Raw genomic sequence first — 23094 nt, forward strand, 5'->3', positions numbered from 1 at the left:
AATAGTGCCTATATGTACATGCTTATTCTGGTATAAATGAAAGTGCACTCATGAACCAAGGAAGAAGTTGCCTCTTAAGTCTTTGGATCAATTTCTTTAACCAGTTGCTGTCAAAAGAGTTGACAGTAAAAAAAAAATCATAGGTAGTTGAGAATTCTGAAGACCTGAAGGAATTTTTTGCATGACAAATAGGTACACAAATCCAATTAATCAATTAATTAATTTCATTAATTAATGATATTCTGAGAATACAGATATTTAAGCCCCAACTTCATATATATGAGGACAAAATGTGTATGTGAAGAATTTCAACATATGTCCAAATTAAAACTTGACTAATGTTCCATAATTTAAAAATTCTAGAACACAAACAGAATACATAAAAGAAGCAGTGTGGCTGTTATTTATTTATATCTTAATTTGCTCCAAAAAAGAAAATTTAAGGTATTTGAGTGCTGACTCTATTTTTGAATCCTGACATGAAGGATTTTGTTATTTTACTGAAACAACCGAATTCTCTTTAATATTAAATTAACAAGACAGTGATATGAAAAATAAAATTTTTTAATCCATCCTATATTCAGTCCTGTTTAAAAAAAAAAAGTTTAAAAAATACCTCTTCCTTTTTTTTTTCAACTTGATTTTCTCTTTGCTTTTTGCTTTTTTCTTTTCCTCTTCTTCATTAATTCCTGTGTGTTGAGGGGAAAGAATCAGGTCACCATCAGTTCATATATTATTGTGGTATGTAAGCATTTTTTTTTAAAAATTGGAGTACAGCTGCTTTACAGTGTGGTACAACAAAGTGAATTAGCTGTATGTACACACACATCGCCTTCCTCTCACCACCCTCATCCCACCCTCCCCACTGAGGCCACACAGAACACCGAGGCTGAGCACCCTGCACTGTGCCACAGCTTCCCATCGGCTATCTGTTTTACACGTGGCAGTGCACATTCGGCAATTTCAATCTTCCAGTTCGCCCCATGCTCTCCGCTTCCCTGTGTGCCCATGTCTGTTCTCCACATCTGTGTCTACTGTTACCCTGTAAATAGGTTCATCTGCATCATTTTTCTAGATTCCATATATATCCATTAATATATGATATTAATATTTTATACATTTAAAAATTTGGTTGTTGGTTGGTGAATTTCACTGGTCAGGATCTGCACTTTTCTTGTAACAATGCCCCCTTTCTTGATTATTTTTACTCATTAAAAATCTAATAAAAACACTATACCTTTAATACAAATTTCAAATCAACTACGTATATTTACTAAAAACTAAAAAGTATTTCATTTCTAATACCTAATCTAGGTTGAAAGTTTGGTGGGTACTATTTCAGGCCTTATGAAATGAAACAACACAATCATGTATAACTTAAAAAAATTTTCCTTTTCAAGCAAAATTAGGATCACAAAATCCTAGGGTAATGGGACAATAACAATTAATATTTATGTTGTCAGTATCTAGGAAGGAAAGAATACACACTATTCTCTAGCTTGATTTTCAAATACACAATTTGGTGTGTATTCTTCTAGGCTTTCTCTATACATAACTAAATATAAACATACATTCACATATACAAATAAAGTTACGTGTAAGTCTCAAGTTTTTTCTCATCTGAAAAATGTAACATATATAATATTTTTCAACTTACTTATTTCACTTAACACTTTTAAAAATATTCATTTATTCTAGCACTATTTGCTGAAAAGACTTTTTCTACATAGAATTGCCTTTTCACCTTTGAAAAAAATCAGTTGAATTGCTTCTAGGAAGATGAAGTAGACATATTTTTCCTATTCCTCTCATTAAGTGTAACTACACATCCCAGACATAACAAAAACAAGCATAAGAAGACTCTGAAAGGTGAAAAGGCAGACACTAGCTAGGGTTCTCGTATAATCTAGAAAACAACCCAGTACTGAGTTCCCTGAAATATCTTTTTACTTTATACAGTACAGCCTTAAGATCTGGCAACCTGGCAATGTCAACAGGTGGAGACAAAAATGCCCCAACAAGAATCTGCTCTTTCTAGTCAAAGGACCAGAAAAGAGACAGCATAGTGACAAGAAGTTTTTAGATAATAATTGCCATTCTCCAGCCAAACACCACAGAAAAAAATGTGGCACCACCCACATCATCAAAGACTGAGTGGAGAACACAGACTTCCTCCCTTGGGAGGCTGTGATACCAAACATTTAAAGGGTTAATACAAATTTTATATAATCTTATCTAACAAACAGAAGAGAATGAAACCCTTCTCAATATTCTACGAAGCTAATGTTACTCTGATACCAAAATCATATTAAAATAGTACAAAATTAGAAAAAAAGACTAACATCTCTCATGAACATGGATGCAAATAACTGTTAACAAAACATTAGCAAAGAGAATTCAGTATTTAATATTTTTAAAAAATTATACACCATGACAAAATGTCACTTATTCAAGGTATGCTAGGCTGACTAAATATTCAAAAATCAATTAATGTAATCGACTGTCTTAATTCTGAAAGAGATGGGAATACCACACCATCTGACCTGCCTCTTGAGAAACCTGTATGTAGGTCAGGAAGCAACAGTTAAACTGGACATGAAACAACAAACTGGTTCCAAATAGGAAAAGGAGTACCTCAAGGCTGTATATTGTCACCCTGCTTATTTAACTTATATGCAGAGTACATCATGAGAAACGCTGGACTGGAAGAAGCACAAGCTGGAATCAAGATTGCCAGGAGAAATATCAATAACTTCAGATATGCAGATGACACAATCCTTATGGCAGAAAGTGAAGAGGAACTAAAAAGTCTCTTGATGAAAGTGAAAGTGGAGAGTGAAAAAGTTGGCTTAAAGCTCAACATTCAGAAAACGAAGATCATGGCATCTGGTCCCATCACTTCATGGGAAATAGATGGGGAAACAGTGGAAACAGTGTCAGACTTTATTTTTCTGGGCTCCAAAATCACTGCAGATGGTGATTTCAGCCATGAAATTAAAAGACGCTTACTCCTTGGAAGGAAAGTTATGACCAACCTAGATAGCATATTAAAAAGCAGAGATATTACTTTGCTAACAAAGGTCCGTCTAGTCAAGGCTATGGTTTTTCCAGTGGTCATGTATGGATGTTGAGAGTTGGACTGTGAAGAAAGCTGAGCGCCAAAGAATTGATGCTTTTGAACTGTGGTGTTGGAGAAGAATCTTACAAGTCCCTTGGACTGCAAGGAGATCCAACCAGTCCATCCTAAAGGAGACCAGTTCTGGGTGATCATTGGAAGGACTGATGCTGAAGCTGAAACTCCAATACTTTGGCCCCCTCATGAGAAGAGCTGACTCAATGGAAAAGACCCTGATGCTGAGAGGGACTGGGGGCAGGAGGAGAAGGGGATGACAGAGGATGAGATGGCTGGATGGCATCACCAACTCAATGCACATGAGTTTGGGTGAACTCCAGGAGCTGGTGATGGATAGGGAGGCCTGGCGTGCTGCAATTCATGAGTTCACAAAGAGTCAGAAATGGCTGAGCGACTGAACTGAACTGTATTAACAGGTTAAAGAAAAACTGTAGGATCCTATCAACTGATACAGAAAATGCATATGGCAAAATCTGACACCCATTCATGATAAAAACTCTTTCAAAATAGGAATGGAGGGACACTTCCTCAACTTGATAAAGAGTGGCTACAAAAAAACTGACAGCTAACTGCTAAGGTCTGAATATTTCTGTCCCCTAGGGTTGGAATCCAGGTAAGAATTCATCTTCACTGCTCTTTCTCAATATAGTACTCTAAGTTCTAGCCACAACAATAAGTCAAGAAAGGGAAATAAAAGGCTTACAAATAAAAATGGAAGAAGTAAAACTGTTTTGATATGCAGATGACATGATGGTTTACATAGAAAATTACAAGGAATCTACCAAAAACTCCTAGAAATAATCAGTGAGTTCAACAAGGATAAAAGATAAACACACACAAATAAACTGCATTTCTATATACTTGTAATGGACATGCAGACAATGAAAAAAAACATCATTTACAATTTTTCAAAAAAGAAATATTTATAGATATAAATCTAATAAAATATGTAGGATTTATATGCTGAAAATTAAACAGTGATAAGAAAAGAAATCAAAGATCTAAATAATTATAGAGACATATTATGTGGGTTGGAATGCTCAACATAGTAAAGGTGTCAATTTTCCCCAAATTGATAAACATGCTTAATGCAATGAGTATCAAAATCCCAGCAAGATTCTTTGCAGATAAAAACATTATTCCAAAATTTTTATGGAAAGGAAAAGAAACTAGAATAGTTGCAATAATTTTGGAAAAGAAGAATAAAGTAGAAAAACTCAGTCCCTCCATCTTTAGCTACATTAATCAAGAATGGGTGGAGGGCTAGACACACAGATCAATGGAGCAGTATAGACAATCCAGAAACAAATCCACACAAATATGATCAACTATTTTTGGCAAAAGCAATTCAATGAAGGAAAGGCAGCCTTTCAATGAACAGTGCTGGAACAATTGTTCATTATTAAACAAAACACTAAGTGCTCTAAGTTTCATATCTTATATAATAATCAACTCAAATGGATGAAGGACTTAATGTAAAATATAAAACTATAAAAACTTTAGAAAAAAGTAAAGGAGAACAAGAGATAGGTAAAAAGTTACACTTGAAAGCAAAGCATAATCTACGAGGAAAATTAATAACTTGGACTTAATAAAAATTAAAATCAATTGCTCCGTGAAACACCTATTAAGAAGATGAAAAGACAAGCTACATATTAGGATAAAATATTTGTAAACCAGGCATCTAACAAAGGACTTATATAAGTACACTAAAAACTACTTGCTTTCTCCTGGCTATTTTAATTATATTATATCATTAAAAAAAAAAAACAAACTTAAAATATTCAAGACAGTTGGTATAAGATCTCTCTAGCTCTAAGGACTAAGGAAGAATTCAAGGAGCCCCTAGGATTACCTAAAGGATGCAGGTCAAGGATGCATTCAGTCACTCACACTGAGAACTGACCCTTTCAGAGATTTTGAACAACATCATCAAATTATCAATGGAACTAACAACCACAGACTCTACACTCCCTTCCTCTGTGTGCTTCAGACCCCACTCTATGGTTCATTTGGGTAGGGGTTACTGGGATTCCTTTGCACTGTTCACTTAAGAAGGCTTTCTTATCTCTCCTTGCTATTCTCTGGAACTCTGCATTCAGTTGTGTATATCTTTCCCTTTCACCTTTGCCTTTCATTTCTTTTATTTTCTCAGCTATCTGTAAGGCCTCCTCAGACAACCACTTTGACTTCTTGCATTTCTCCTTCTTGGGAATGGTTTTGGTCACCACCTCCTGTACAGCCTTATGAACCTCTGTCCATATTTCTTCAGGCACTCCGTCTACCAGACCTAATCCCTTCAATCTATTTGTCACCTCCAGTGTATAATTGTAAGGGATTTGATATATGTCATATCTGAATGGTCTAGTGGGTTCCCCTACTTTCTTCAATTTAAGTCTGAATTTTGCAATCAGGAGCTCGTGATCTGAGCCATAGTCAGCTCCAGGTCTTATTTTTGCTGACTGTATAGAGCTTCTCTGTCTTAGGCTGCAAAGAAAATAATCAATATAATCAATCTGATTTTGGTAATGACCATCTGTAGAGTTGTCTCTTGTGTTGTTGGAAGAGGGTGTCTGCTATGACAAGTATGTTCTCTTGGCAAAACTCTGTTAGTCTTTGCCCTGTTCCATTTTGTACTCCAAGGCCAGATTTGCCTGTTACTCCAGATACCTCTCGACTTCCTACTTTTGCATTCCAATCCACTATGCTAAAAAGGAGATCTTATTTTCGGTGTATATTGTCACTCTGCTTATTTACCTTACATGCAGAGTACATCATGTGAAATGCAGGGCTGGATGACTCACAAGTTGGAATCAAGATTGCTGGGAGAAACATCAAACTCCAGATATGCAGATGATACCACTAATGGAGGAACTAGAGTGCTTCTTGATGAGTGAAAGAAGACAGTGAAAACTCAACATTCAGAAACTAAGATCATGACTTCAAGGCAAACAGACTGGAAAAAGTGGAAACAATGATGGATTTTGTTTTCTTGGGCTCCAAAATCACTGAGGATGGTGACTGCAGCCATGAAATTAAAAGAGGCTTGCTCCTCAGAAGAAAAGCCATGACAAACCTAGACAGCATATTAAAAATCAGAGATATCACTTTGCTGACGAAGGTCCGTATAGTCAAAATTATGGTTTTTCCAGCAGTCATGTACGGATGTGAGACCTGGACCATAAAGAAGGTGGAGCACCAAAGAACTGATGCTTTCAACATGTGGTGTTGGAGAAAACTCTTGAGAGTCTCCTGGACAGCAGGAAATCAAACTAGTCAGTCTTAAAGGAAATCAACCTTGAATATTCATTAGAAGGCTGAAGCTGAAGCTCCAATACTTTGGCCCCATCATAAGAAGAGCTGACTCATTGGAAAAGACCCTGATGCTGGGAAAGACCGAGGAGGGCAAAAGGAGATGGGAGTGGCAGAGACTTAGATGGTTAGATAACATCAATGATTCAATGGACATGAGTTTGGGCAAACTCTAGGAGGTACTGAAAGACAGGGAAGCCTGGCGTGCTGTAGTCCATGGGAGAGCAAAGAGTCGGATGTGACTTAACGATTGAAGAACAACACTGGGACTCCATCTGGTGATCATGAAATAAATATGGGTCCCTTCCTTGTGTGTGTGTAAGTTGCTTGGTTGTGACCAACTAACTCTTTGTGATCCCATGGACTGTAGTGCACCAAATTCTTCTGTTCATGGCATTCTCCAGGAAAGAATACAGGCGTGGGTAGCCACTCCCTTCTCCAGGGGATCTTCTTGACCTGGGGATGGAACCTGGGCCTGCCGCACTGCAGGCAGATTCTTTACCATCTGAGCCAGAAAGCCAATTTGCTAATAATGAAGCTTCACCAACTACTCTCTGTCCTGGAGGCTATTATATGCTCCTTCCTCCCCTTTCTCCCAGAGTGGATCTGTCCCTGGTCTTCTGATTGAAAAATCACCTCTAGGACAAACCACTATTCACGATGAGGGTGTAGTTTATCCTTCAAGATTGATGTGATAAAGGACAAAAAGGTCAAGAACCAATAGACTGGATGACATCTAAGGTAGGAGAGCAGCACATTGTAATGAAAATACTACAGGACAAGTAGGCAAGAAACCTGAACCATGGCAAGAAATGTTGGCTCTACTGTGACTGGTGAGTGACTTTGGAAAGTCACCTGTTTTCATTTTCTTTTTCTACAAAACTAGGTTTTTAAATTATTTGTTCTAAAGATTCTTCCTAATTCTAAACTCTTATGCATTTGTCTTTCTTAAAATGGGGCAGTACAGGTGAAAGGGGTAGAAAGTATCCTTGTGGGATTAAGGATCTTAGGCTTTCTCTCCTAGAATCTTCTGTTGTGCTCCTATGTGGGCTTGGCTACTCTCCATTTTGGTGCAGCTGTCCTTCTGGAATATCTCCTTACCAGCATGCTACAAATTTCCCTTGTTATCTTTTCTAGTCCCTACATTCCTGTCTTCCTTTATTCAGTGTATTCCCTTACATTGGTAGAACACTTATTCCAGAGGTTTTCTGAGAAAAAGTGACAAGTAAATTGTTTTTTGAGACTCGAATGTCTGACAATATCTTTACTGTACTTCCACATTTGATTAATAATATGGTTGGGTATATCATCCTAACTTGGATATAACTTTTCTTCAACAATTGAAAGCATGATCCACATTCTACTAGCTTCCAATATTGGTTAGAGACATACATAACTATTCTGACTCCTGATTCTTCATGACCTGCCTTATTCTCAACTCTGGAAGTCTGGATTATATCTTTGGGTTTCTAGCATACTTTAAGTTTCATTATAATGTACTTTGTGTGGGATATTTTTAACACTGTGCCTGGCACTTGTAAACCTTTTCATCTGGAAATTATTTCTTCTCTTTCTGGGATTCATTTGAATGAAGTATTTTCAAGAATGACCCTTCAATTGTTCTATCTTCTTTCTCTCACTTTGGTCTTTTTTGTTTTTTCCAACTTTACTTCCAACTCTATCAAGTTTTCCATATCTGTTTAATTTTTAATTTTCAAAAGCCCCTTTGTAGGTTTTATTCATATTCATGCATGCTGTATCTTTTCTATGAAACTAAATATTTATTATTTCTGCTAAGTTTTCTCCCTCTACAGGCTGTGTATTTCTCAAGTTGATTTTTTGTGTTTTGGAATCTATATTTCATGTGAGAATCCTTCTGCAGAAATTTAGCACTCTTCACTATCTAAAAAGCTGACCGGAAGCTTTTAGCAAGCGAAACTTGGAAGACCAGACTTCACTGGCCATCTGGTGAGATCTTGTTTTTGAAGAATCCCTAATGTCAATATCCTTATTTCTTTCTTCTTTGGGTGGTCAGATTTCCCAGGGATGTATCTTCAGATCTTCTGCCTGAGTGATATATGACTGGGAACCAATAGGTGAAGATGGCTAGAAGGCTCTCACCATTCTGTATCTAACCTTTAACTTAAATATCTTCATTTGTGTTTGGTGTGTCCCAGTTTAAAGACTGTTGATCTGACCCAGTCTAGAAAATAGACCTGTGGCAGTCTACTGAGACGACAGGGCTTCACAGAGTAGGGAAAGGGAACGGAGCATTAACTACTGCAGGCTTTTAAGCAATCCCTGTTTTTAGCCTTACATTCTCACTTTCAGAGGTACCCAAGGATACTCATTATCAAGACTGTATACTTGAGTTAGAGTGTATACTCAGGTTATTTCTCAGCTTTCCACACTGTTAAAGGGTTGAGCTCTCTTAAAGTGTGAGTCCATTATCACTAACCCCAATTTTTTGACTCTTGTTTTCTTTGTCCTTGTGAATTTGGGTCTTTAAAAAATTCTATTGTTAGTGTTGTTTCAGTAGGGAGCAAAAGAAAAAATACGTATACATTCAAGCAGCTATCGCTGCAGTTATACAGACTCACATTTCCTGTCACTCTCGCCTGCCTTCTTTGGGATGCCAACCTTCTTCTGCCTTCTTGGCTTGTCCCAGTACCCTGGCATTTGACTTCTTCCACTTACCTTCACTGGACATTATATGGAAAGGTTAAAAAATTTTAAGGTGTTTATCGTTCTCTTATGACCAAAAACAAGTTTAACCTTTTTGTATCTGTCTCACTCCATGCTTAAACCCATATTCAAATAAGCTGCATTTTGCTTCTGTGTGACAACTACCAATAAGGCATTTTGTAGTTTACAAAATATTTTCACATATGGCATCATATTTTATCCTTAAAAACCCCACTGCAAAGATAGGTCATTTTATACACAAGATGGAAAACAAATGGTTAAACAGTTGGTCTGAAATTTGTTCTCTTTTGCAGGGGAAAGGAGGATGCCTCAGGAAAGAAAAAAGGTAACTTGGTCAAATTTCTTTATAAACATGCTAATGATAGATTTCCTGGAAATAAATTACTAGTATTTGCTGGCCAGAGAATCCTTTTCTGGGGGGAGTGGGGAGGAGGTGGTGTATAGTTAAATTATAGAAATTTACTTTCTCACAGTTCTGAAAGTTCGAAGTCCATGATCAAGCTGTTGGCAGAAGAATCCTTATTTATAGACTGCTTATAGCTGAATGTACTTGGTTGGTCTAGGACTGTTTATGGTAAATAATCCTGGAATCTAGGGATTTGGGGGGCATAAATCCATAATCCCTGGGAAATGTAACTATCTGGGCATAAAATTAAGGTGTTTCATGACCAAAATGACTTTCTTTTGTGTAAGTAATGTCAAAACCTTTGACATTAACCATGGCCAGAGTGGGAACCTAGGAGGTTGTACTGTAGTCCCAGAACTCTTGCTGCTTTGCTATGCCACATGGTCATCTGCATACATGAAGTTACAGTTGACCCCTGAGTGGCACAGGGGTGAGGAAATAAATTTTGTGAGGAAATAAATTTTCTGTAATTTTGCAGTCCAAAATCCAACTATAATTTATAGTTGGCTTTCCACATACACAGTTTCTCCATATGCATGGTTCTGAATCTGTGAATTCCATCAACTGCAGCTTGTTTATTATTCTAGTATGTAATGCTGAAAAAATTTGTATGAAAGTCAACCCATGCAATTCAAATCCATGTTGTTCAAGGGTCAACTAAAACTTGATACTGCTAAGATCTCTGATTTTAATGAGTGTGATTTGACGATCCAATCCTTTAGACTCTTTGTACCATGTGATACATTCCAGTGAGATGGAAAAACAGAACAAAACACAATAAAACCCGGGTTGCAGAATCAGAAACATACTTGCCTGCTGGTTCTATCACTGACCAATTGTTTGACTTTGGGCAAGTTACTTACAACGTTCAAGCCTATTTCCTTACCTATGCAATACTTCTTACGTAAGATGCAAACTATTTTAATGACAAATATAAGAGAACAATAGATAAAGATGACATAATACAACAGGACATTTAGAAACAACCTTAAACGCTGGAGGGAAAAAAAAGTTTTGCTTACTTTTTTCTTGTAATGCCTGCAGTTTATTCAGTTCCTCATTCTCTTCATCACTCTCTTCACTGCTTGTGCTGCTGACATCCAAAACTATATCCCTTTTGGGATCTACTCGGAGAAAATTGCGGCATTCAAAAGTCAGGTGACCAGCTAAGTAAAACAAAGAAATATGAATGACAAAACTACAGATACATTACATATTTTTTGCTTTGTTTATCCACTAAGCAACAATTACAATTTAATAATATAATATTTAGTTGTAACTTTTATTCAGTGAATGATCATCTGCTTTACCTGAATGAAAAAGAACTATTTTTAACAGGGCTTCTTATTCAATAAATATTTTTTTGGTTACATCTTATAGATTTTAGAATACGCAATTAATGTAAATACTTTCAACTTTAGAGTTTATATTTAATTCCTTTCCACTACCTATGTGCTTCTCATCAATTACATTTTCATTACACAGCTTTCACCTAACTAAAGGTGTCATAATAAAATAATTGAACATGTTCAAAAGAATACTTATGATTTTAATTCTAACAATAATATTCAGTTCTTAAAGATTCTCCCTATAAGAAAACTACATCAGTTATCTACTTATTGCATGATGCAATTAAAAAATCAAACATTATAAACACCTGGAGACCAAACAATATCACTAATATCTAAGTACCTATCACCTGCATGTTAACATTTTGCTTTATTCACTTATAATTTTTTTTAAGTGAAAGGCTTGCAAACGTGCACACACACACTAAGTTGGAGAGCTTGCACCATGGCTTGGAACCCTGCCCCAAACCCATTCCATTTTCTTTTTCTTCAGAAGTTGGTTATACTGAAGTTGGTGTTGATATTTTCAGAACATCATATTATTATTTTTTAACATAAATTCAATTATACTTAGCTATCATTCTGTAACTTTCTGCCATTCAATATTATGTTTTGTGATTCATCTATGCTAACATCAGATCAGATCAGATCAGTCGCTCAGTTGTCTCTGACTCTTTGTGACCCTGTGAGTCGCGGCACGCCAGGCCTCCCTGTCCATCACCAACTCCCGGAGTTCACTCAAACTATGTCCATTGAGTCAGTGATGCCATCCAGCCATCTCATCCTCTGTTGTCCCTTTTCCTCTTGCCCTCAATCCCTCCCAGCATCAGAGTCTTTTCCAATGAGTCAACTCTTCGCATGAGGTGGCCAAAGTACTGGAGTTTCAGCTTTAGCATCATTCCTTTCAAAGAAATCCCAAAGCTGATCTCCTTTAGGATGGACTGGTTGGATCTCCTTGCAGTCCAAGGGACTCTCAAGAGTCTTCTCCAACACCACAGTTCAAAAGCATCAATTCTTTAGCACTCAGCTTTTTTCACAGTCCAACTCTCGCATCCATACATGACCACATGAAACACAATAGCCTTGACTAGATGGACCTTTGTTGGCAAAGTAATGTCTCTGCTTTTCAATATGCTATCTAGGTTGGTCATAACTTTTCTTCCAAGGAGTAAGAGTCTTTTAACTTCATGGCTGCAATCACCATCTGCAGTGATTTTGGAGCCCCCCAAAATAAAGTCTGATACTGTTTCCACTCTTTCCCCATCTATTTGCCATGAAGTAATGGGACCAGATGCCATGATCTTCATTTTCTGAATGTTGAGCTTTAAGCCAACTTTTTCACTCTCCTCTTTCACTCTCATCAAGAGGCTTTTTAGTTCTTCTTCACTTTCTGCCATAAGGGTGGTGTCATCTGCATATCTGAGGTTATTGATATTTCTCCCGGCAATCTTGATTCCAACTTGTGCTTCTTCCAGCCCAACATTTCTCATGATGTACTCTGCATATTAAGGTAAATAAGCAGGGTGACAATATACAGCCTTGATGTACTCCTTTTCCTATTTGGAACCAGTCTGTTGTTCCATGTCCAGTTCTAACTGTTGCTTCCTGACCTGCATATAGGTGGTCTGGTATTCCCATCTCTTTCAGAATTTTCCAGTTTATTGTGATCCACACAGTCAAGGGCTTTGGCAGTCATTAAAGCAGAAATAGATGTTTTTCTGGAACTCTCTTGATTTTTCAATGATCCAGCGGATGTTGGCAATTTGATCTGTGGTTCCTCTGCCTTTTCTAAAACCAGCCTGAACATATGGGAGTTCATGGTTCACGTACTGCTGAAGCCTGGCTTGGAGAATTTTGAGCATTACTTTACTAGAGTATGAGATGAGTGCAATTGTGCGGTAGTTTGAGCATTCTTTGGCATTGCCTTTCTTTGGGATTGGAATGAAAACTGACCTTTTCCAGTCCTGTGGCCACTGCTGGGTTTTCCAAATTTGCTGGCATAGTGAGTGCAGCACTTTCACAGCATCATCTTTTAGGATTTGGAATAGCTCAACTGGAATTCCATCACCTCCACTAGCTTTGTTCGTAGTGATGTTTTCTGAAGCCCACCTGACTTCACATTCCAGGATGTCTGGCTCTAGGTGAGTGGTCATACCATTGTGATTTGGTCGTGAAGATCTTTTTTGTACAGTTCTTCTGTATATTCTTGCCGCCTCTTCTTAATATCTTCTGCTTCTGTTAGGTCCATACCATTTCTGTCCTTTATCGAGCCCATCTTTACGTGAAATGTTCCCTTGGTATCTCTAATTTTCTTGAAGAGATCTCTAGTCTTTCCCATTCTGTTGTTTTCCTCTATTTTTTTGCACTGATCGCTGAGGAAGGCTTTCTTATCTCTTTTTGCTATTCTTTGGAACTCTGCATTCAGATGTTTATATCTTTCCTTTGTTCCTTTGCTTTTCGCTTCTCTTCTTTTCACAGCTATTTGTAAGGCCTCCCCAGACAGCCATTTTGCTTTTTTGCACTTCTTTTCCATGGGATGGTCTTGGTACCTGTCTCCTGTACAATGTCAGGAACCTCAGTAGATGCAATTATCTCATTTTATCTGATGAGTAATGTTCCATTGTATAAAAATATGTTTACCCTTTCTACTACTGATAGGATCTTAGGTTGCTTCTAGCATTTTGCTATTATAATAATGATGAAATGTGTAAACATGTGCACATATGCCTAAGGCAGTAACTTTGAAATTTTTTTGACTAGGACTGACTAATGATAAAAAATAACAATGCAATCAAGTGTATTAATATATATGTTCATATGCAAATACACACTAACTCACCAAAAAAAAACAAAAATTACCTGTAGCACTATGACATTTGATATTCAAAAAATATGAATGCTGATAGAAACCACATAATTTATTTCACAACCATCAATTCACTACAATTCTGTTCTAGGATTTAGTCCTACTTCTCTCTTATTCAAGGATAAAATCTTTTGGAAGTCTTAGACTCATATGAGAGCATCTCCTAGCAAAGTACCAATCTTGGGCTGGGTCCTGAGCCTTGCCTTATTCCCTGAACTCAGTCAATACACAAAAATAGAAGTTCAAGAACCCTGGGTTCAGCAAATACCCTCAACACCTCCTAGACTTTCTGCTTCCTTTGGTTGCTAGTCTCTAAGTATTCATGAATTCTGTATTTTCTCCTAGCATACTAATATATCTAATATGTACTGCATATTTTATACTAGTTTCTTAGTTGTTTACAGTAGGGTCCAGCCTGCCATACTGCTGGAAACAAATTTTCTTGGTTTTGATTTCCTTCCAAATGAATCATTCAGAAATGTTCTTTTTGGTTTCCAAACATACAGAGCTTTCAGATTATGCTTTTGCTGATTTCTCAATGTGTTACACTGTTATCAGAGAGTATCTGTAAGGTAAATCAGTGTTTTAGTGTTTGCCTGTATGGTATCAGTGTTTCAGTATTTGCTAAGATTTCTTTTATGGCCTATCTTGTAGTAAATCTGGGGGAAAACTTGGAATGTATTTTAAAAGAATATATCACTATTTGTTGAAGAGAGGCTTTTATGTTTATTTTGTTTTCAAACCTCCATCTTACTTTCTTGTGTAATAATTTCTGATAGTATAATTTTTAAGTACCTTTATCACTATATATTTGTCCATTTTCCCTTGTAATAGATTTTGCTATACATGTTTTGAGATTATATTAATAGGTATAGTCAAAATCATTATTTTATCTTCTTGGTTGATTAGAACTGCTCTTGCCTCAAAAGTCTAATATTATAATTGCTGTACCAGTTGCTCTTTTGGTTATTATTAGTTAAATCATATGAAATTACCATTTGCATGAGTAAAACTGTTGAATATCAACAATATTCAACCTAATATCTATTTGCTCTTTTTCCTCCATCCCTTTATTTTGAAATTTTCTATGTAGTTTTCAGTTTTCTAAGTAGTTTCACTAATAATGACATGTAGCTGGACTTACTTTTTTAACGTGATAACAGACTACCTTTTCACATTAATTTCTTAGCTTGGAAAGCTAGTTTCTGCCTCATTGGAGGCAGTGTAAATTTACTCCTCATACCTACAGATGATGTAAGCTTGGGCTGTCATTTCTGAATTATTCCTTTTCCTCTAATTATTGTTTTATAGGAAGTTAAACACAGTAAACTTTCTCATCACTTCCCCTAGACAGTAAATGGAACTTCTGTAATTCCCACTTCACTGCTTTTTTGAGCAGTCTGGCTTTAACCAACAGCCTTCACTCCAGCCATGCTGTGATCCTGCAGGAGTCTAAAGCTTCATTCCGTATTCCATAAAAGTCTACCCAGGAGGCCCGTGAACCTCATTGTTTTCAGCTATCATTCCCTACTCTGGCTTTGAGCACCTTTTCCTTTCTAACATGTGGCAATTTTCCTTTTATTCTTTTGAGCTAGCTTATTTTTATTTTTGTTGTTACTATATTTTTCTCCAGCATCTCTCTGTGTTTGGAGCCAAACAGAGGACTTTCTATGTTGGTTTAGTTGGCCATTTTGATCAGAATTTCTGATGATACAATTTTTCTTTTACTTAAACTAGCTTGGCATCCAAACACCTTACACTGTCATTATTATTTAATATAAATAAACTACTTAAATAATAACCACACTGGCAGCAGTCTGTCTCACATCCTTTTTTGGCCTTGCTTTAATGAAACTGACCCTAAACTGATAAGACAACACACTGCTTCAGATCAGATCATTCGCTCAGTCATGTCCGACTCTTTCCGACCCCATGAATCACAGCATGCCAGGCCTCCCTGTCCATCACCAACTCCTGGAGTTCACTGAGACTCACATCCATTAAGTCAGTGATGCCAACCAGCCATCTCATCCTCTGTCGTCCCCTTCTCCTTCTGCCCCAAATCCCTCCCAGCATCAGAGTCTTTTCCAATGAGTCAACTCTTCACATGAGGTGGCCAAAGTACTGGAGTTTCAGCTTTAGCATCAGTCCTTCCAAAAAAATCCCAGGGCTGATCTCCTTCAGAATGGACAGGTTGGATCTCCTTGCAGTCCAAGGGACTCTCGTCTTCTCCAACACCACAGTTCAAAAGCATCAATTTTTCAGCACTCAGCCTTCTTCACAGTCCAACTCTCACATCCATACATGACCACAGGAAAAACCATAGCCTTGACTAGAGGGACATTTGTTGGCAAAGTAATGTCTCTGCTTTTCAATATGCTATCTACGTTGGTCATAACTTTCCTTCCAAGGAGTAAGCATCTTCTAATTTCATGGCTGCAGTCACCATCTGCAGCGATTTTGGAGCCCAGAAAAATAAAGTCTGACACCGTTTCCCCATCTATTTCCCATGAAGTGATGGGACCGGATGCCATGATCTTCGTTTTCTTAATGTTGAGCTTTAAGCCAACTTTTTCACTCTCCACTTTCACTTTCATCAAGAGGCTTTTTAGTTCCTCTTCACTTTCTGCCATAAGGGTGGTGTCATCTGCATATCTGAGGTTATTGATATGTCTCCCGGCAATCTTGATTCCAGCTTGTGTTTCTTCCAGTCCGGCGTTTCTCATGATGTACTCTGCATATAAGTTAAATAAACAGGGTGACAATATACAGCCTTGACGAACTCCTTTTCCTATTTGGAACCAGCCTGTTGTTCCATGTCCAGTTCTAACTGTTGCTTCCTGACCTGCATACAGATTTCTCAGGAGGCCGATCAGGTGGTCTGGTATTCCCATCTCTTTCAGAATTTTCCACAGTTTATTGTGATCCACACAGTCAAAGGCTTTGGCATAGCAATAAAGCAGAAATAGATGTTTTTCTGGAATTCTCTTGCTTTTTCCATGATCCAGCGGATGTTGGCAATTTGATCTCTGGTTCCTCTGCCTTTTCTAAAACCAGTTTGAACATCTGGAAGTTCATGGTTCAGGCATTGCTGAAGCCTGGCTTGGAGAATTTTGAGCATTACTTTACTAGCGTGTGAGATGAGTACAATTGTGCAGTAGTTTGAGTATTCTTTGGCATTGCCTTTCTTTGGAATTGGAATGAAAACTGACCTTTTCAGTCCTGTGGCCACTGCTGAGTTTTCCAAATTTGCTGGCATATTGAGTGCAGCACTTTCACAGCATCATCTTTCAGGATTTGGAATAGCTCAACTGGAATTCCATCACCTCCACTAGCTTTGTTCGTAGTGATGCTTTTTAAGGCCCACTTGACTTCACATTCCAGTATGTCTGGCTCTAGGTCAGTGATCACACCATTGTGATTATCTGGGTCGTGAAGATCTTTTTTGTACAGTTCTTCTGTGTACTCTTGCCATCTCTTCTTAATATCTTCTGCTTCTGTTAGGTCCATACCATTTCTGTCCTTTATCGAGCCCATCTTTGCATGAAATGTTCCTTTGGTATTTCTGATTTTCTTGAAGAGATCTCTAGTCTTTCCCATTCTGTTGTTTTCCTCTATTTCTTTGCATTGATCGCTGAGGAAGGTTTTCTTCTCTCTTTTTGCTATTCTTTGGAACTCTGCATTCAGATGTTTATATCTTTCCTTTGTTCCTTTGCTTTTCGCTTCTCTTCTTTTCACAGCTATTTGTAAGGCCTCCCCAGACAGCCATTTTGCTTTTTTTGCATTTCTTTTCCATGGGGATGGTCTTGATCCCTGTCTCCTATCAATGTCATGAACCTCATTCCATAGTTCATCAGGCACTTTATCTATCAGATCTAGGCCCTTAAATCTATTTCTCACTTCCACTGTATAATCATAAGGGATTTGATTTAGGTCAGTGGTTTTCCACACTTTCTTCAATTTAAGTCTGAATTTGGCAATAAGGACTTCATGATCTGAGCCACAGTCAGCTCCTGGTCTTGTTTTTGCTGACTGTATACAGCTTCTCCATCTTTGGCTGCAAAGAATATAATCAATCTGATTTTGGTGTTGACCATCAGTGATGTCCATGTATAGAGCCTTCTCTTGTGCTGTTGGAAGAGGGTGTTTGCTATGACCAGTGCATTTTCTTGGCAAAACTCTATTCGTCTTTACCCTGCTTCATTCCGTATTCCAAGACCAAATTTCCCTGTTACTCCAGGTGTTTGACTTCCTACTTTTGCATTCCAGTCCCCTATAATGAAAAGGACATCTTTTTTGGATGTTAGTTCTAAAAGGTCTTGTAGGTCTTCATAGAACCGTTCAACTTCAGCTTCTTCAGAGTTACTGGTTGGGGCATAGATTTGGATTACTGTGATACTGAATGGTTTGCCTTGGAAACGAACAGAGATCATTCTGTCGTTTTGAGATTGCATCCAAGTACTGCATTTCCGACTCTTTTGTCGACCATCATGGCTACTCCTTTTCTTCTGAGGGTTTCCTGCCTGCAGTAGTAGATATATCTGAGTTAAATTCACCCATTCCAGTCCATTTCAGATCGCTGATTCCTAGAATGTCGACACTCACTCTTGCCATCTCTTGTTTGACCACTTCCAATTTGCCTTGATTCATGGACCTGACACTCCAGGTTCCTATGCAATATTGCTCTTTACAGCATTGGACCTTGCTTCTATCACCAGTCATATCCACAGCTGGGTATTCTTTTTGCTTTGGCTCCATCCCTTCATTCTTTCTGGAGTTATTTCTCCACTGATCTCCAGTAGCATATTGGGCACCTACTGACCTAGGGAGTTTCTCTTTCAGTATCCTATCATTTTGTCTTTTCATACTGTTCACACACTGCTTATGAAGCTACAAAAAAAATTTCCTTTTTTTTTTCCAGTTGGGGAACATAAGTGAACAAACTTAAGAAATTAACTCCAAAATATAGTTCTTATGAGTTCTTTTCTAAATAGACTCTCAGGAGACAATGATGACGATCAGAGATGATCAGAAACATAAATTTTGACCACAGATATGTAGAGACATTTCAAAGTTATAACATCTCAGTTCAGTTCAGTCGCTCAGTTGTGTCTGACTCTTTGTGACCCCATGAATTGCAGCATGCCAGGCTTCCCTGTCCATCACCAACTCCCGGAGTTTACCTAAACTCAAGTCCATTGAGTCGGTGATACCATCCAGCCATCTCATCCTCTGTCGTCCCCTTCTCTTCTTGCCCCCAATCCCTCCCAGCATCAGGGTCTTTTCCAATGAGTCAACTCTTCGCATGAGGTCACCAAAGTACTGGAGTTTCAGCTTTTGCCTCAGTCCGTCCAATGAACACCCAGGACTGATCTCCTTTAGGATGGACTGGTTGGATCTCCTTGCAGTCCAAGGGACTCTCAAGAGTCTTCTCCAACACACTTCAAAAGCATCAATTCTTTGGCACTCAGCTTTCTTCACAGTCCAACTCTCGCATCCATACATGACCACTGGAAAAACCATAGCTTTGACTAGACGGACCTCTGTTGGCAAAGTAATGTCTCTTCTTTTTAATATGCTGTCTAGGTTGGTCATAACTTTCCTTCCAAGGAGCAAGAGTCTTTTAACTTCATGGCTGCAATCACCATCTGCAGTGATTTTGGAGCCCAAAAAAACAAAGTCTGATACTGTTTCCACTCTTTCCCCATCTATTTGCCATGAAGCGATGGGACTGGATGCCATGATCTTCGTTTTCTGAATGTTGAGCTTTAAGCCAACTTTTTCACTCTCCTCTTTCACTTTCATCAAGAGGCTTTTTAGTTCTTCTTCACTTTCTGCCATAAGGGTGGTGTCATCTGCATATCTGAGGTTATTGATATTTCTCCCGGCAATCTTGATTCCAGCTTGTGCATCTTCCAGCTGATTGCGAAAAGTAATGGGGCTTATTCAGTAATGGAAAAACAGACCCTTAAATTTATAAAAAAATACCAGAGGCCTTGAATAGCCAAAAAATCTGAAAAAGAATAGAGGTGGAAGACTCATATTTCCTGATTTCAAAACTTACCACAAAGCTATAGAAATCAAAACAAGGTGATCTATAGTCATAAGGATAGTCACATAAACCAATGCAGGAGTCCAGAAATAAACCCACACGTATATAGCCAATTGCTTTTTGACAAAATTGTTAGGTCTATTCAGTGGGGAAAGAATAGTCTCTTCAACAGACAGTGCTACGAGAACAGGATTTCCACATGCAAAATAATGAAGTTGAATTCCTCACCTCACGTCATATGCAAAAACTGACTCAAAATGGATCAAAGACCATTATAATATAAGAACTCAAAGCATAAAAGTCTTAGAAGAAAGCATGGGGTATGTCTTCTTTAACATGGATTTGGCAATGGATTCTTACATGTAAAACACTAACAGCAAAATAACAAAAGATAAAACTGGTGAGTTGGATTTTATCAAATTTTAAAACATTTGTGCAAAGAAATTATGAAAGTGAAAAGACAACCTACAGAATGGAAGAGAAGATTTGCAAATTATATATTTGATAGGGTTTAGCATTTAGTATATATACAATTCCCACAACTCAAGAACAAAAAGACAACTCCAATAAAAAATGGGCTAAGAAACTGAATAGACATTTCTCCAAAGAAGACGTACAAATGGCCAATAAGACCATGAAAAAATACACAACATAATTAGTCATTCGAGAAATGCAAATGAAAATCATGAGCTACCATATCACATCTACTGAGATGGCTACAATTCAAAAATAATAGGAAAAAGGAAAATAAATATTGGCAACAATGTGGAGAAACTGAAACTCTTATATTGATATATTTCTGGTGGGAATATAAAATGATGGAGCTGCTGTGGAAAACAGTTTGGCAACTCAAGAAGCTCAACATACACGACCCAGCGTCCCACTCCTAGTTATATACCCAGAGAATCGAAAGCAGGGACTCAAACAGATGTGTACACCTTAATATTCACTGCTCATTATTCACAATAGCCAAAAGGTAAAAATAACCCAAGTGTCTATCAATAGATAAATGAATTAAGAAAATGCAGTATATCTAGACAATGAAATATCATTCAGTCATAAGGAGGAATGAAGTTATGGTATCTGCTACAACATGAACAAACTTTGAAAACATTAGGCTGAGTGAAATAAGCCAGACACAAAAGGACAAATATATGATTCCACTTACATGAAATATATAGAATGACCAAATTCATAGAAATAGAAAGTAGATTAGAGGTTACCAGAGTCTGGCAGAAGGGAGGAGTGGGGAGATAGTGCTTGATGTTTATAGAGGTTTTGTTTGGTGTGATGAACAAGCATTGTAACTGAGAGTGATGGTTGTACAATACTGGGAATGTAATTAGCGCCACTGAATTGTACACTTAAAAGGAATTAAAATGGCAAATTATGTTTTATGTGTTTTACCACAATTTTTTTGAATGGGGGAAAAAATACCATGGCATAGTATAAAGTCTTACAAATAACCAGATTTCAATTCCCAGTCTTCCTACTTAACAACAGAGTAATCCTCTTGATTTTTAAAGAACAACTATGGCAAAGCATAGATCTAGAACTTGCATCTTTACAAGTCTATGGAAATAAGTACTGTAATCTCATTTTACAGACAGGCAACTGAATCACAGGGTGGTTAAGTAACTTGCCCAAAGTCACACAGCTAGTTATTGCCAGCTGTGTAAAAGCTATACCTAGGTGCCAGACCAATGGTTTTGAATATCCTAAAAGTGTGTGTGTGCTCAATCACTAAGTCATCTCTGACTTTGTGATCCCATGGACTGTGACCTGCCCGGCTCCTCTGTCCATGGGATTTTCCAGGCAAGAATACTGGAGCGGGTTGCCATTTCCTTCTCCAGGGGATCTTTCTGACCTGGGCATATAACTTACATCTCCTGCTTTGCAGGCAGATTCTTTACCACCTAGCCACCTCTTGGGACTATGAAATCTACCTACCTCACAGGGTTGTTTTAGCAATGAAATGCAATGAATTTAACCAAGCTCTGTCTCTATCTTAGGTCCTGAGTTTTGAAAACATAAGAGCTACATTATAAACTTCTGAATTCTTAAACCCAGCTAATTCCCCCCAAACTTCACATCCCTATTATTTTTATTCCTACCCAAAAGTATAGGCCTCTGTATTCCTGTAACTTTCCTGAAGTCTCATCCATACATTGCTCTTTCTGTTCCTCTGACTTAACTAATCATCACCCCTGTATCCCCCAATCGTTTTATGACAGCTGCTGAAACACGCAATCCCTTGTGGACCAACTGTGCTCAGAATGCTCCCTCTACCGCTTTTTAAAGGGATAGCTGGCTCTTCCCTGAAGATGCCTCTCTACAGCTTACCTCAGTATTATTAGCATGCTCCCCACTTCTTATCACTGCTTCTAAGTAGCAGTCCCCTAGGCTCCCCTTTGGGCTTCCCTGGTGGCTCAGATGATAAAGAATTTGCCTGCAATGTGGGAGACTCAGGTTCGATTCCTAGGTCGAAGGAATCTGGATAAGATAATGGCTACCCAACTCCTGTATTCTTGCCTGGACAATTCCATGGACAGAGGAGCCTGGCAGGCTACATTCCATGGGATCGCAAAGAATTGGATACAACTGAGCAACTAACACACACTCCCATTCAGCCCTCTGTGGCTGTACAGCACCCCCATCCACTAAAACTGTTGGAACCTGGCTCAGACTAGCTCTTTACTTTAAGCTATCCTACAAGTCTTAAGTTAAAAGAGGTCCAAGTAGATGAACTGATATTAGTAGACAGACTGGGAAATCCATTCTAGATTTTGAAGTAAATATAGCATTTATATATAGAGAACTTCCTTAATTTTAATGTAAAAATTCAAATTTAATTGAATAATTAAATAAAATTAAATTAAATAAAATTGAATTGAATTGAATTAATTAAATAAAAATTTAATTTTAATGTAAACATTCAAAGAAGATTTATTTTAAGTGCATCACACATAGAGAAGACTAGAGAAGAGTATATAAAATGAATACTTACAGTTGAAAGAGAATTAATAAAGTAAATAGCTGTACCTCTCACTTTAGGGAACAGACTGTTACCAGAACCTTGACTAATCCTCTGTGTGCCCTTCCCCCACAGACCACTCGCTGACCCCTCTACCCTCTCCCTAGAACCACTAGCCTCCCTCAGGTATGTCTTCTCTGCTTTTCACTGTGGGCTTACTCCTTACGTATGCACTCCTAACCTTAAATCTTAAATAAAGAAATGAAATTAACAATGATGAAAGACATAAAGTATAA

The 23094-nt window shown here is 37.7% G+C and overlaps 1 protein-coding gene across 4 annotated transcripts in view; it reads right to left on the bottom strand.

Annotated features, from left to right (window-relative positions):
• Positions 1–23094, bottom strand: part of SREK1IP1 (SREK1 interacting protein 1) — a 41271-nt gene that overhangs the window by 7757 nt on the left and 10420 nt on the right. For all 4 annotated transcript variants that reach the window (XM_086361947.1, XM_086361948.1, XM_086361945.1 and 1 more), the window contains 2 exons: positions 10580–10723; positions 617–689 (listed from right to left, as the gene is read on the bottom strand). In XM_086361947.1, the coding sequence (XP_086218073.1) occupies positions 617–689; positions 10580–10723 (217 nt within the window). The remainder of the gene's footprint in view (positions 1–616; positions 690–10579; positions 10724–23094) is intronic.

The sequence above is a fragment of the Bos grunniens genome, chromosome 20 (genome assembly GCF_055505025.1).
Source record: "Bos grunniens cultivar Pamir isolate PY7600 chromosome 20, Bosgru_T2T1.0, whole genome shotgun sequence".
Taxonomy (NCBI): Eukaryota; Metazoa; Chordata; class Mammalia; order Artiodactyla; family Bovidae; genus Bos; species Bos grunniens.